Source organism: Erythranthe guttata, chromosome 4 (assembly GCF_056151865.1).
Source record: "Erythranthe guttata isolate IM_541 chromosome 4, IM_541, whole genome shotgun sequence".
In the NCBI taxonomy this organism is placed as follows: domain Eukaryota; kingdom Viridiplantae; phylum Streptophyta; class Magnoliopsida; order Lamiales; family Phrymaceae; genus Erythranthe; species Erythranthe guttata.
Window position 1 is genome coordinate 5,284,660 of NC_142536.1, and position 14,009 is coordinate 5,298,668.

Below are 14,009 nucleotides of genomic sequence, written 5' to 3' on the forward strand. Positions count from 1 at the left end.
AAAGTTTATCAGTCGAGTTTGAGCTTATTATTCGTCCTGCATTGATTTGAATTATTTAAAATATCTCTCTTATTATTTGCAAAGATTATAATTTTTTTGTTTTTTATGCAATTGTACTAATATTTTTACTATATGGACTATATGCATGAAATTTTAAAAAATATAGAGAGCGATTAAATTTGAAATCCAAATATTATATGAGTCGAATTTGAGTCTACAACTGAAAACTGATAGTATATGATTTGAGCTTCTAATCATAAGGTCCGAGTCGCTTGATGGTATTTGAGTTTCAGCCTAGCTAGACTCGTCTAGTCTCATATTGCCCGATTGCCACCCCTACTAACTTTAACATCTATTTGGGGGCGAAGAGAGATTACTTATGAAACTTTGGGGCAAATTGGTCTTTTCACAGTGGATCGTGAAAAAACTAGTTTAATCAATTTGTATATATTTTCGAGCAACAAAGGAAACAAGGAGTGCAAACCCAAACTACAAACTCTAAACTTGGGCAAGACGAAATCCCACAAATTCTCCGATCTGCTTACAGACTATACGGCGGCGTATCAAATCGAATGGCGACGGCGGCTATAGAGACTCGGCGGGCAGATGAATTGAAGCAGCAGCACCAGCAAGGCGCCGGGACCGGCGGCGGCGAAGGGCTCCGGCAGTACTATCAGCAGCGCATACAGGATATGCAGCTGTTAGTCCGCCAGAAAGATCACGATCTCCAGCGCCTCGAAGCTCAGCGCAATGACCTCAATTCCCGAGGTATGGAGTCAATTCGATGTACTTCAATTTGTTGCCGCTTCGTAAAACCCTAGGGATGGGAAAACACTTCAGCGTTTATTTTCCTCTTTGGTGCGGTCAATAAATGAAATTATATGCGAGGATAATTTAACCCCTCCCCCAATTTTGTTCCTGGGCGTCAATTTGTTTTTTTTTCCGAGTAGTTGCTCCTATTTGAACTGTGTATTGGCGAGTTCCCTGGATGAAGAATTAAAGCAATTTGATTTTTGTTATAAAAAGTTTCCTTTTTTGTTGTTGGAGTGGAAGGAGATATGAAGTCCTCTTTCTATTTGATAATGAGATTTTAGGGTTTTTCGGGGTCTGCGTTAGTGTTGTGTGTGTGGAGAGTAGGGGTTTAATCAATTTTAATGACCTTTCAATTTGCTCTTATTTGCTTTGGGAACAATATGTTGAGGCAATAATGGACACGAAATCATTCAGATTGGATTTAAGGACTGTTCTATTGGCATAGTTTTTCATTGCATGTGTAATGTTACCATGACTAGATTTGTGACATTTTCTCTGCTTTCTATACAATACATGCTAATTATTAAGTAGCTGCCATCTAATCCTCATGTCCTTATGTATGGTTTGATAAGAATGCTGGATTAATATGGATCAAATTCAAGTTTTGAACAGAGATAAGTCATTATGGTTGTACAAGTTTGGGACCAACGATATATCTGTTCTTTTTATGCTGAAATTAAAACCTTCAACGTTTAGTTGTTTCACTTATTTCGGCTTATTTCATCTTTTACACCATACAAATTAGTTTTCTTTTTTAATATTTTCTACTTCTTTGTATTACATATCAATTGATCTTATTATTTTGAGAACCTTTTTATTATTAAATAATTGTTTTACGATGAATACCTCGTGCATCGCACGGGTGTAGTACTAGTTATCTTGTAAAGATGAAGATATTTCATAGGTAAAAGATGGGTGTTGTAAGCATAAGACGTTTGTGTTGCTCTTGTTATATTGCCGAGTATCTTCTGATGAAAGTTTTTATTTCTTAAATGGCAGTAAGATCGCTGAAGGAAGAGTTGCAGCTTCTTCAGGAGCCTGGATCTTATGTTGGTGAAGTTGTCAAAGTTATGGGAAAATCGAAGGTCCTTGTCAAGGTTAGTTGATATATCAGCCGTTAATGGCATTTTGTTAATGTCATTATCCTTTTGGCTTTATCTTCCTTTTAGTTATCATATGAAAAAGATTGACAAAGTCATTCCACGTTGCTAGAATATCCAATATAAAATTTGGACAAGATAATATATGAATATTGTTTTCATGTATCTGCATGTATCAAGAAGTGGTTAGAATTTTATTTTCTCAAGGAAGGGAAGTTTAGAATGTCGGTAAACAAATAATACAACTAGATGTGACAGAAACAACCATTTTCAAGTTTAAACTAAATCATTGATGAGTCTGTGAGAACTGAGAAGTGATTAAAGGTACCCCAGGAGGAGTAAATGTTATTTCCAAAAAATAGTAATTTTGATCAACTTTTTTTGTTTCTTAGGGAGAAGATAATGCAAAGAGCAATCTTTGATTTAGTTGTTCAAATTAGTTTGTCTGTCAGCTTTTAAAATGTCCAGTCTCAGCTGATTTCTACAAAAGTAAAAAAAAACCTATATAGATTTAAACAGAAATAATGCTTCTTTTTCCCTGCTCTTATCTTTTAAGCTAAATAGACATTTTATATTTTTTTCTGTTGCTTAGGTTCATCCTGAGGGGAAGTATGTAGTTGACATTGACAAAAGCATTGACATCACTAAGATTACACCTTCGACAAGGGTCGCTTTACGTAATGATAGCTATGTGCTCCACCTGGTCCTACCCAGTAAAGTCGATCCGCTGGTGAACCTTATGAAAGTTGAAAAAGTTCCAGACTCCACTTATGACATGATTGGTGGTCTTGACCAGCAAATCAAAGAGATAAAAGAGGTGCGTATCCTGAACTTTGTTGTTTGTAGCTTTTAATTAATTTGTGATATACAGTTATTGCCCGATTCACCATATCTAACTATTCTTTTGTCTTCTACACATTTCTTAAGTCCCAATTGAGATGTTGCAATTATTTGTTTTATTTTTTCTTTTTTCTTCTTATTTTTATCTCAAAGAGAAGTTATTCATAATATCCGTTTATTTTCTTTGTTGCATAACTGAGCTCTCTCTCTCTCACTCTATCGCTCGTCAGATTACCATATTTTTTATCTATTAGCCTCCTTGATTAGTTAAATTGGCTTATGTAATTAGGCCTGGTTCATCTCGTATAAGTTAACAGTTATCAAAATATTTCTTTAAAGAAATGATATTCGTTAGGTCAGAATTGAAGGCCGACGATTTGTGATGATAGTGTATGAGTGGTTACTGGATACTAGGAGTATAAAATAACATTGAATTAGTTTGATTTCTATATGTTGGTTCTATCCATATCCGCAAATTATTTTCTTAAAATAAAGCATGTGTTCTGGTGGTATGATCTCCTATTTTCCTTGGGAGGTCATGCACTCGGCTATGTGTGGGTGCGTGTAGGAAAATTGTTATAAATATTTGCCTTTTCAATACAGAACTGTTAAACTACGGATTTCCGAATTCTGATTATGCCATTATTCAGTAATTAATGTACTATTCTGTCCAAAAAAAAAAAGCTCTTATTTTTCATGTCCCTGCTGTCCTTATAGGTGATTGAACTTCCGATCAAGCATCCTGAACTGTTTGAGAGTCTTGGAATAGCTCAACCTAAGGTAATGTTTTTGCAGTTCAGTAACAATTATTCCTTTAAATTTGGAACCTGTTTCTAATTTTCTATATCCTTGAATTGCTTAAGGGAGTTTTGCTATATGGCCCACCTGGCACGGGTAAGACTTTGCTTGCAAGGGCAGTGGCTCACCATACCGACTGCACTTTCATTCGAGTTTCGGGATCTGAATTGGTTCAGAAGTACATTGGAGAAGGTTCTAGAATGGTCAGAGAACTTTTTGTGATGGCCAGGTTAGTTTCTTCTAACATCAAGCGTTTAGGTAAAATTTATTGAAAATTCATTTTATGGGGTTCTTATATATATCGATGTTATATATTTTGACAGAGAGCACGCTCCATCCATCATCTTCATGGACGAAATTGATAGTATTGGATCAGCTCGTATGGAATCCGGAAGTGGAAATGGGGATAGTGAAGTTCAGCGAACTATGCTTGAGCTTCTCAATCAGCTCGATGGCTTTGAAGCATCTAATAAGATAAAAGTATATTTTCGTTCCTATTATTTTATATACGTAAATTGGAAAACTAAAATGTTGATATTCATAATATGTTCTACTGGTCTACAGGTGCTGATGGCCACTAATAGAATTGACATTCTGGACCAAGCTCTTCTTAGGCCTGGAAGAATTGATAGAAAGATCGAGTTCCCAAATCCCAATGAAGATGTGAGTTGCTCGTTTTTAAGCGATATATCTTGTTTATTATTCATTCCCTACATTTGACTTGGTAGTTGGATCTAAATTATATGTTACTATCATTGCTACAAAAAGAAAATCACAAATCTTGCTTTTATTACCTGAGATTTTTTTTTCATCTTTCAGTTTATTTTGCTAGATATTTTGGTATTGTTTTACGTTTATTTGATTTTCAAATAGTAATTGATATTCTTTTTAAAATTCAGTCTCGGGCTGACATCTTGAAAATACACTCGAGGAAAATGAATTTGATGCGAGGGATTGATCTGAAGAAGATTGCCGAGAAGATGAATGGCGCATCTGGTGCAGAACTTAAGGTATGACCTAGTTATAAAAAAAATCACATTGGTATGAAAGTATTGAATTTGGGATCTCGATTTTTGTACTGAAAAGATATTATTAATTATTAATTTTTGACGGGGTTGTATTTGGGGGGCAGGCGGTTTGCACGGAAGCTGGAATGTTTGCACTGAGAGAGAGGAGAGTTCATGTTACTCAGGAGGACTTTGAGATGGCTGTTGCTAAAGTAATGAAGAAGGAAACTGAGAAGAACATGTCTTTGAGGAAGCTTTGGAAGTAGATTCTCTTTTTTCGTTTCTATTACATCCACAACAACTATCTAGACAAGAAACAAACTTTTAAACATTGAACTTTGTTGTACCAGGTAAACAAACATCGTCATTTTCATTTTCGTTATTTCTATTTCCCGATATCTGTTTTCAGATTTTTATTGCCCTGTATTTTTATTTTTTATTTTTTGGTGAAAATCGGTACTATATTTTCCGTTGCTATAAACTTTCTAGTCCATTCTCGTCCTAAGTTTTCGTTCCGCCACTCGGGGCACAAAATCAGTGTTACGGGCTCGTGTATAAACACAAATAAAGTGTATGGATACATGAAAACCGAAAGTACGCGTCTGAAAATTAATTGTACTCGATTTTCTTTAAAGATTTTCGAGAGAGCAATGATAAACTGAGACAAGTGATGAAGTATATAAATCTTGTGTCAAAATAAGAGCAGAAAATGACTGATTGCATTTTATTCTTACGAAAACCGTAAGGATGGGTGTGCAAGACAATATACATAGTTGATGGAGTGATTGTAATTACCTAAACATTAGATTTTCTTTATTCGTAATTTGATCTTACTTGAGAGGATGGTTGTGATTTGCCCTTGGTTATCTTAAGCAGTCACTTATCGTAGGTCATTGTGATGCTACACCGGGTGAAATTTAGCCATTGATGGGATTAAATGCAGATTAATGGTTAACACTTATCCTGTGTATTTTATCGGGTGTAGCATCAAATAAATCATCGTTGCACATGTTATAAAGATTGAACAGAGAATCATTGCCGACCAAAAAGGAAACAAACCATAGGCTGAAAGCAAAGAAATCAATAATGACTTTAGGATAAATTTTATGTAAATATTATTAAATTCTCCAATCAATTTATTCAGTTCCACATGGGGTGCACAGTTTGTCACAGATCTTAATGGTCTTTCTTTTGTTTTCTTAATCATATTTAAATTATATGATTTTGAAAGTTTTGCTGTAATTCAGCTCAGCTGACACATTCCCAGATATTATTTCCAATATTTAAATACTAAAACATAATAATTGGTGCAAGTATTTACGGGGTTTGTTGTATTTAGTAATACTCTGTGGTTATTTTAATTATTTAAAAAAAAAATCCCATACTATTTTTATTAGTAAGAACTTTCTTATAACTAATTTTTCTTTTAATAAATGATTTTTTTTTAATGCAATTTGATATAACACAATTGAATGCAATAAACTTTGATTTTAATATATGCCCACATACATGTGTATTGGCAGAAGAAACATCGGGAGACCATCATTATCATTATCGTTATCATTTCATCAAATTTTTCGTTCCAATAAATGACCGAAGTCCATTGCGGAAAAAGAGAATAAAAGAAAAAAAAAAAGAGTTTAGTAACAAAATGTAAAATGACTAAAATACCCTTTTGCAGACGAGACCGGGAAACATGTTGTCCGGCATTGCCATGTGTGGGGATGGGTATGCCCTGACTCTGGCCTGTCCGAGAAATACCTAATCTAAACAGCAAATCCTGATCATTATGCAATTTGGTGGTCCTTATTAATTAATTAATTAATTGTTGCTTAATTAAGACACGTGTCCACAATTATAGATCAATAATTACATTAAAACAATTGATTTAAACCCATAATTAAAAATAATAATAATTAAACTTCCTAGGATCATGGCTGTTGAATCGAAGATAGGTGTTATTCTTCGTTGTCCAGTCTTTGCACGTGCATGCATCCTGTTATTTTTTGATCCTATTCCTAGGGACTTGAAAATCAATATGTTATTCTAACTATATTTTTAGGTCAAAAATATAAAGATTAAAAGAAAATGAAGATCGATTAATAAAACAAAAAATTCAGTTGATTTTTTCTTTAATTTACACAAAATATTAGATTTGAGATGTCAAGTTAATACCTAAACTCTGTAGGTAGAATTAGTAAAATAAAAATAAGTATCAAGGACATATTTATTTTAACTAATACTCCAGTGGTAACTGTACCTGGTTATTTACACCGGGTGAATTTCGACCGTAAATCTGCATATAATCAAACACATATAATTAGATTTACGATTGAAATTCACTCAGTGTGAATAACTAGGTGTAACATCTGCCAGGTGGATGGATAGCCACAATACAAATGAGCTAAAACAATTAAGACAGTATTAATAGATCCAGTTGGTGAATGACGAAAATGCCCCTCAAGCTTTGAGTTGTCATTTCCTATATATATGAGGGCATTGCCATTGTAGAGAAAGGCATAAGTATCACTCCCAACTTGGGAAAAAACACAAAATCTAATCAATCAAATATAAAGAAAAAGGAGTGATGAAGATAATATTATTGTTAGAACTTGTGTTACTCTCATCTGCCATTTTCCATATTGCATCGTCTTGGACCGACGGTAAGCTTTTCCGTTTCCTTTTTCCGACTCTTTTTTCGCTTTTTTTTTTTATAACGTAAAATGCATCACTTTAAACTGAAGAATCTGTTTTAATTTGAAGCTGCTATTTTTTTTTTCGGTTGCTTCATAGTTGTCTGATTATAGATTGTGTTTTTGTTTCAATAATTTTAATTTCATTATAAATAAATAACATGTTATGGCAGGGTGGCTACAGATCCAAATTATATTAAGAAGCTTTAATTATACCATTAATTAAAACATATATAAAAACTTAAATAACAATAATCAAATTAATTATGTAACTTAAACTTTTATTTTATAAATTCGAAAAAAAAAATATTAAAAAATAAATAAAATTTGCAGGACTATTGCCAAATGGTAACTTCGAAAATGGCCCAAAGAGATCAGAAATGAAGGGCACAAGGGTAATTAACTCCCGCAGCATACCCTTTTGGGAAACAACCGGTTTCGTGGAGTACATAAAATCCACGCAAAAGCAAGGCGATATGCAGCTGGTGGTGCCGGAGGGCAACTCCGCCGTCCGCCTCGGCGACGGCGCCGCCGTAAAGTCCAAGGTCAAGGTCACGAACGGGAAGTTCTACTCGGTGTCTTTTAGCGCGTCGAGAACTTGCGCGCAGGAGGAGAAACTGAATATCTCGGCTTCCCCGAATTCGGAGCCGAAAGATTGGGGAATGTTGCCAATCCAAACGGTGTATAGCAGCGATGGATGGGATTCGTATTGTTGGGGATTTTTGGCGCAATCCGACGAGATTGAGATCGTGATCCACAACCCGGGTGTCGAGAAAGACCCGGCTTGCGGCCCGCTTATTGACTCGGTTGCACTCAAGGCCTTGCACACACCAAGAAGACCAAGAGGTTAGTTAAATACTTCTTCCCCTTTTATTTTATTTTATTTTATTTTTGCATGTGATTGGTGCATGGATCTTCGATCAAAGGTCAAATCAGTGGCTGAGCCAGTATATGACCAACAGGGGCCATGGCCCCCCTACATTTACCAATTCCTATTATTTTATATAGTGATATAAAAAAAAATCGTGTAAAATAGCATTAAGAGCCTCCCAGAATTTTTTTAATGCATTCTACTTGTTATTGCAATACATGTATCTAAAAAGAAATTGTTTTGTGATCAAATTATTATTATAGGTAATATGTTGAAGAATGGGAACTTCGAGGCGGGTCCATACATCTTCCCGAACACGAAATGGGGTGTCCTAATTCCTCCAAACATCGAAGACGACCACTCCCCGTTACCCGGGTGGATGATTGAATCCCTCAAAGCCGTAAAGTACATAGATTCCGATAATTTTAGGGTTCCCGAGGGCAAACGGGCAGTCGAGCTTGTGGGTGGACGAGAAAGTGTAGTAGCACAAGTAGTCAGAACAGAGCCCGAGAAAGTCTACGATCTCGTATTCTCGGTCGGTGATTCTAATAACAAATGTGAAGGGTCGATGATGGTTGTGGCATATGCGGGTGTAGACATTCTTCAAGTGCCTTACGAATCGAAAGGTCACGGTGGGTTTAAGAGTGCTAGAATGAGATTCAAAGCTACATCGACCCGTACTAGGATTAGGTTTTCGAGCGAATATTATCACATGAAGAATGATAACTCCGGTTCTTTGTGTGGTCCGGTGGTTGATGATGTTAGGTTAGTCCGTATTCGTTATCCGAGTAGGGTATAATCGCGTGTTGGCGATCTTATCTTTATTTTGAGCGATTTATTTGATAAATTCATCCAAATTGAGGGGTTTTTTGTTTGTTATTTCCATTTTTTTTCCCTTATTTGCCTTGAAAAAAAAAAATTAGATTTGGAATCAGATTGAAAAAGAAAATTATTTCCACATTGAGAATTTTCAGATCGAAATCAACGCAATTAAAAAATTCAGTTCAATGCGAGTACAACTTTATTTCCCCTCGGAAGACAACCAAAGCTACTAGAGCAGGCTATGAAAATGTACATGCCTACATTCCATAATCTAATACGAAATGCTAATGTGCATATTATTAACCAATCTTTTGTCTGGTCTCAAACCCATGGCGAAAGAAAAAAATAAAAAAAATACAGAGGTTCGGTTCGGTTCGGTTCAGTTCGGTTTAGTTGACTACATCAAGAACCAACTTACGCGATTTGAGAACCGACCATCTCAGCCGTCTGTAATATCCCGCTTGGAGAAGTGCAAGCGACAATACAAGTATCCATTTGAAACCCATCTGCATATATTACATGGGAAAAACAAGGTTAGAGAGAGAAACCCATCTGCAAATGTTACACGGGGAAAACAAGGCTAGAGAGAGAGAGAACCAGCTTTCGTTCTTCCATTTCTGGTTCAGCAGCCCAAGACAAAAATGACACGATATCTTTTCCCATCTACATAATCGAGAGAATAAAAATGTCACTTATCTCAACAGTAAAAAGATTTAACCAACGGACACAAAAATCGAAGACCAAGTTCACCTGTGCTTCAGTGGCAGGGGTACCGTCTTCATACTCAATAGCGCCATCGTTAAGCATTTTAGGCATGGCAATTGCTCCACCAGGGAAGTATGGGTTATAGTGAAGCCCGTCTCTAATCTATTACAACACTCGACGATTAAAAACCACAAATTAATTTTAAAAGAAACCAATAAGAAGAGCAAATACGAACACTATATTTCAAATCTTGGAATAAATAAAAAATTTGCTACCCTTATCATGATTCTTGGCTTTATAGTCTATAGAAAAACATAGATCGAGAAGAAAAATTACCGTGACGCCAGCTGGAGGGTCACGATACCCAGTTAGAAGAGCAAAAACATAGTTCTGACCATTATGACGGGCCTGAGGAACAAGAAATTAAGAAATACTTAGCAATCACTAATTTTTATTTTGAAAAAAAAAAACTTTCCACACGAATTCTTGGAAATTCTAGAACTTAACCTTCGTGATAAGACTTAAATCGGGAGGGTAGGCCCCACCATTTGCAAACCTTGCAGCTTGTTCGTTCGCATAAGGCTGAGGAAAACGGTCGCTTAGCTTACCTGGCCGACTAAACATCTCACCCTCATCGTTAGGACCATCAACCACTTCAATCTCTGCTGCCATAGCTTTAGTTTCTTCCTCTGTGTAAGCCACTCCAACGAGATCCCGATAAGATATAAGTGACATTGAGTGGCACGATGCACAAACTTGCTGGTACACCTGGTGACCTCGTCGAATCCTGCTCAAGGACGTTCAATTTTTTCATAAACTGAACTAACTATCCTACAAATACGAAGCAGAGATTAAAAAAAAAAATTAAAAAATTGTGTTTTGTTTTGCATCTGAAAACTCTTTTCGGTTTTACCTCCCCGAAACTAAACTGAAATCTTCCAAATTTATTTAGAAATAATTTGACCGTTATAGTAGCGTATTTGTTCCCCCAAAACATAAACAACCATTACTTCCATTATCAAAACGAAATAAATTTTTGTAACCAAAAATATGTCTGTGACTTCAGTTTGATTTGAATACAGTGACTTGCAAAGCATTGCTTTCACGGAGATATTATTCTTTCTCGATTATCGCGTTCTATCAAAACTTTCAGTAACAGAGGGAAAGAGGCAATTCATTACTTACGAAGCATGATCGTATGAATTAAGAATGCCTTTGTGGGGCCATGGATAGCTAGGAGAGTCTAAACCATGCTCTGCCTCGTCAGCATATGCTATTGTTGCACAGCTCAAAAATCCCGAAGCACCCGCACTAAAAAGTGCTAGTGCGTTGAAAAACTTTGAGCCCGCAGATTCCGATCCAGCTTGTCCGTGTTTTTGAAGAAGGTTCGGCAATAAAGGAGCAGCCTGGAAATTACGCTAAAAAACAGTAAATTTACAAGAAGTGAAACTTCCACCAATCAATTTTGAATAGAAATAAACTTCACATATTGTTCGAGTAAAATTGAATTTTTCGAAAATCGAGAACCAAATATTGTTCGACTAAAACTGATACCGAGATATGTCGAATTAGACTAATTTTTAGAAAGAAACTGCGTTGCATCTGTAGACTGACTGTTAACTTATAACCATAATTGGTAACGATTCAAGCTCGATTTATTTTTTAAAAGCTATTGTGCACATTTTCTTGACTGTATAAGCTCTTCTTTACTATCATTATTGTGCACATTTTCTTGACTGTATAAGCTCTTCTTTACTATCATTCGAAAAGTTTTTCGTTTCAGTGTGCCAAAAATTAATTAACAATTATATTGCTTTGCAAAAAACACAACACGAAACAGCAACAAAAAATTAATTAAATTATACAAGGTTTGCCTTTAATTAAACACGGTTAAATCACTCAATAAAATTACTGTCGGGATTAGTGAAATAAATTACCACACCCAATATTGCAATTCCTTTAACCCTAATAATCAATCAAATAAATAAATTTGAAATGCAACAATACCTTGAAATCAGAGGCTGCAACACCTTGGCGAGTGAATTGCGCGACAAATCGGTTGAATTTTCCAAATCCTGACTCGTAACAAAAATTAACGTAATTAAAATGGTATTAACAATTTAATTACTCAATAATAAAACGGAAAAAACACTGATTAGCAGATAAATAACCATCTGTTTCTCATCATTCCCAAACCAATTAAAAAAAACGAAGATGAAGAAATAACGCGAGAAACGTAAAAAAAAATCAAAAAAATCAAAAATAAATACGAAGATGAAGACAGTGGAAAAGAGGAGCTTACTCATTTTTTTTTTTTTTTTTTTTTATTCTTCTAAATTACAGTGCAGAACAATGGAGGGTGGAAGAAGGAAGGAGAGCGTGATTGAATGTTTGCGCGCGCGTGAGTCTCACTGTGTGTTTATTTGGGTGGGAGCGTGGCCGAGTCGAAATGAGTGGTTAAGAATTAACCAAGTAACTAAACCGGTTGATTACAAATGTAAACGAGTCGAGTTGTCTCAAAATTGCCACGTCATTATTTATTTTGGAATAATTATTTTGATCCATAATCTTTATTTAAGTGAGAAATAACACCCAATTAAATATGAAGTTGAACAATGTTCTAACACTAGTTGATCATGCGAGGCCCAAACCAAGATTGAACTTCTCATTTTCAAGATGGTGATTGTCCTAATAATAGCGGATCAAATTGTTGTATTTTATTACATATGTTGGTGTTTATGGCCCATCATGTGTTTTCTAATACGCGAATAGAGCGTAGAAAGACAATAATCGAGCAACCCAGATTTCTGGGATCGACCCAACTGAAGGGCAGTTTAAATAGTTTAATTGATCTTAACCGTTTAATATTCAAACAATCTGATGTTGACTGGTCATCCAATGTTTTATAAGCTAAGATATGAAAACCCTATGTCTCTTTTGCTATGTCGTTTCTCTCTTTATTCTTTTGTTGTACCTCTTATTTATGCTTTTGTCATGTCGTCGACTTTCTTCAGCTTTCGTCGCATGGAGAACATTATATCGAAGGCAACTTTGTTGTTTTTTAACGTTGCTTCGTATGCTATAGAAGTAGCAGACGACTATGAGACAGAAAGGTGCGACACTGTTAATTCAATTACTTTATAATCATATGAATCTTGAAAATTAAATAAATCAGCCTTATAACATGGTCTTACAAAACATGCAGCCTAAAGGATTTGAACTCGGACCTCTCAATTATAGCATATATTTGGTCTTATTAAAGTTAATAGTACTTGAAAAAGTAATTAGAACAACAAATAGTTAAGAAAGGATTAAGAAAAACACAATAGAACTAACTATATATATTTTAACAAAACTCCTAGTACTTATAAGTTATAACTATATCTATTTTACACATAATATATCATCATATGTATATGTATACATATAATTGTGAGCATATATATATTTGAATATGGTAACTAAATAGTACAAGATATAATTAATCCACCAAATATAATATAGACAAGAAGCTTTATTTGGGTGTACAAATGTTGCATGAAGAAAACGGATTGAATTGTGAAAATTGGAGCACAAATGAAAAATTGGTCATTATATTGTCCGAGGGCCTGTGTACAAATGCTTCCACGTGTACATTTTTCATGCTACTATGTTTCTCTTCTTCATTCAAACTCGGGAAAAAAAATTGGATCATTGAACGCTGGCACATTTCAGGGTGCTAACGTACCGAAGTATTATTAATAAATATAAATAGATAAATTTTATTTTAATTAACTTATCTTGGTGTTTGCAAAAGCTTATTTAAAAGCAGAAGTTAGTGATTGCGAGTTAAGTTATAATTAAATGTTTATTTATAAAAGTTGGGGTGTTTGCATATTAGTTGGAAAATAAACTAAAATTAGAAAAAACAGGTACATAAGTGCTTTTAAAATTATAGCTAAAAGCAACTTATTTTAAGAAAAGCAAAAGCAAAACTTGTTTTGCAAACACCTAAAACTGATTTTGTGCAGAACAAAGTTCATAATTTATTTTTAAAAGTATGTGCAAACACCAGCTTAGTTGTAAGTTTTAAGTATGTAAAAAATATTTTGAATAAAACAAGCCCTTGAAATTGTTGTAGTGGTGGGTGTGAATTCAATTCTTTTAAATTATATATATATATATATATATATATATATATATATATATATATATATTATTTTTAAAAAAAATTCAATCTCCAATTATTCTATTCCAATCCACTAGCTATTAAACCAATAGACGAATTATATCCCGTAGCAAATTCTAGCTCCAAATTTCTAGTCAATATCTCCTATCTTTGCAATTTGTTTTTACTTATAAAATATTGTCCGGTGCATCG

General features: G+C 34.6%; 3 protein-coding genes across 4 annotated transcripts; 2 read left to right on the forward strand and 1 right to left on the reverse strand.

Moving 5' to 3' along the window:
- The first annotated feature begins 118 nt into the window (after positions 1-118).
- Positions 119-5,039, forward strand: LOC105972334 (26S proteasome regulatory subunit 8 homolog A). Its single transcript, XM_012997279.2, has 9 exons — positions 119-768; positions 1,813-1,910; positions 2,506-2,730; positions 3,471-3,533; positions 3,617-3,780; positions 3,875-4,031; positions 4,116-4,214; positions 4,451-4,561; positions 4,684-5,039. The coding sequence occupies exons 1-9, from the start codon at positions 573-575 to the stop codon at positions 4,822-4,824; spliced, it is 1,254 nt and encodes a 417-aa protein (XP_012852733.1). The 5' UTR covers positions 119-572; the 3' UTR covers positions 4,825-5,039.
- Positions 5,040-7,060: 2,021 nt separating this feature from the next.
- LOC105972362 (BIIDXI-like protein At5g11420) lies at positions 7,061-9,001 on the forward strand. The gene is made up of 3 exons (XM_012997311.2): positions 7,061-7,221; positions 7,585-8,097; positions 8,386-9,001. The coding sequence occupies exons 1-3, from the start codon at positions 7,146-7,148 to the stop codon at positions 8,919-8,921; spliced, it is 1,125 nt and encodes a 374-aa protein (XP_012852765.2). The 5' UTR covers positions 7,061-7,145; the 3' UTR covers positions 8,922-9,001.
- A 57-nt stretch (positions 9,002-9,058) lies between these two features.
- LOC105972363 (cytochrome c1-2, heme protein, mitochondrial) lies at positions 9,059-12,115 on the reverse strand. Of its 2 annotated transcripts, none has more exons than XM_012997313.2 (8): positions 11,952-12,115; positions 11,657-11,724; positions 10,835-11,055; positions 10,157-10,436; positions 9,986-10,057; positions 9,695-9,811; positions 9,542-9,607; positions 9,059-9,450 (listed from the first exon to the last, which is right to left on the reverse strand). In XM_012997313.2, the coding sequence occupies exons 1-8, from the start codon at positions 11,953-11,955 to the stop codon at positions 9,334-9,336; spliced, it is 945 nt and encodes a 314-aa protein (XP_012852767.2). In that variant the 5' UTR covers positions 11,956-12,115; the 3' UTR covers positions 9,059-9,333. The 2 variants fall into 2 exon arrangements, with proteins under 2 accessions (XP_012852767.2, XP_012852766.2); XM_012997312.2 differs by having other exon boundaries at positions 10,835-11,067; positions 11,952-12,081.
- Between the last annotated feature and the right edge of the window lie 1,894 nt (positions 12,116-14,009).

Excerpts from the sequence above, each read along its gene's own strand:
- LOC105972363 (XM_012997312.2), bottom strand. Across the intron at positions 11,068-11,656 it reads TTGCAGCCTCTGATTTCAAG|CGTAATTTCCAGGCTGCTCC; the intron begins GTATTGTTGCAT and ends ACTGTTTTTTAG. Across the intron at positions 9,812-9,985 it reads ACCCTCCAGCTGGCGTCACG|ATTAGAGACGGGCTTCACTA; the intron begins GTAATTTTTCTT and ends GTGTTGTAATAG.
- LOC105972362 (XM_012997311.2), top strand. The coding sequence starts at position 7,146 with ATGAAGATAATATTATTGTTAGAACTTGTGTTACTCTCATCTGCCATT. Across the intron at positions 7,222-7,584 it reads TGCATCGTCTTGGACCGACG|GACTATTGCCAAATGGTAAC; the intron begins GTAAGCTTTTCC and ends TAAAATTTGCAG. Across the intron at positions 8,098-8,385 it reads CACACCAAGAAGACCAAGAG|GTAATATGTTGAAGAATGGG; the intron begins GTTAGTTAAATA and ends TTATTATTATAG.
- LOC105972334 (XM_012997279.2), top strand. The coding sequence starts at position 573 with ATGGCGACGGCGGCTATAGAGACTCGGCGGGCAGATGAATTGAAGCAG. Across the intron at positions 2,731-3,470 it reads AAATCAAAGAGATAAAAGAG|GTGATTGAACTTCCGATCAA; the intron begins GTGCGTATCCTG and ends CTGTCCTTATAG. Across the intron at positions 4,562-4,683 it reads CATCTGGTGCAGAACTTAAG|GCGGTTTGCACGGAAGCTGG; the intron begins GTATGACCTAGT and ends TTTGGGGGGCAG.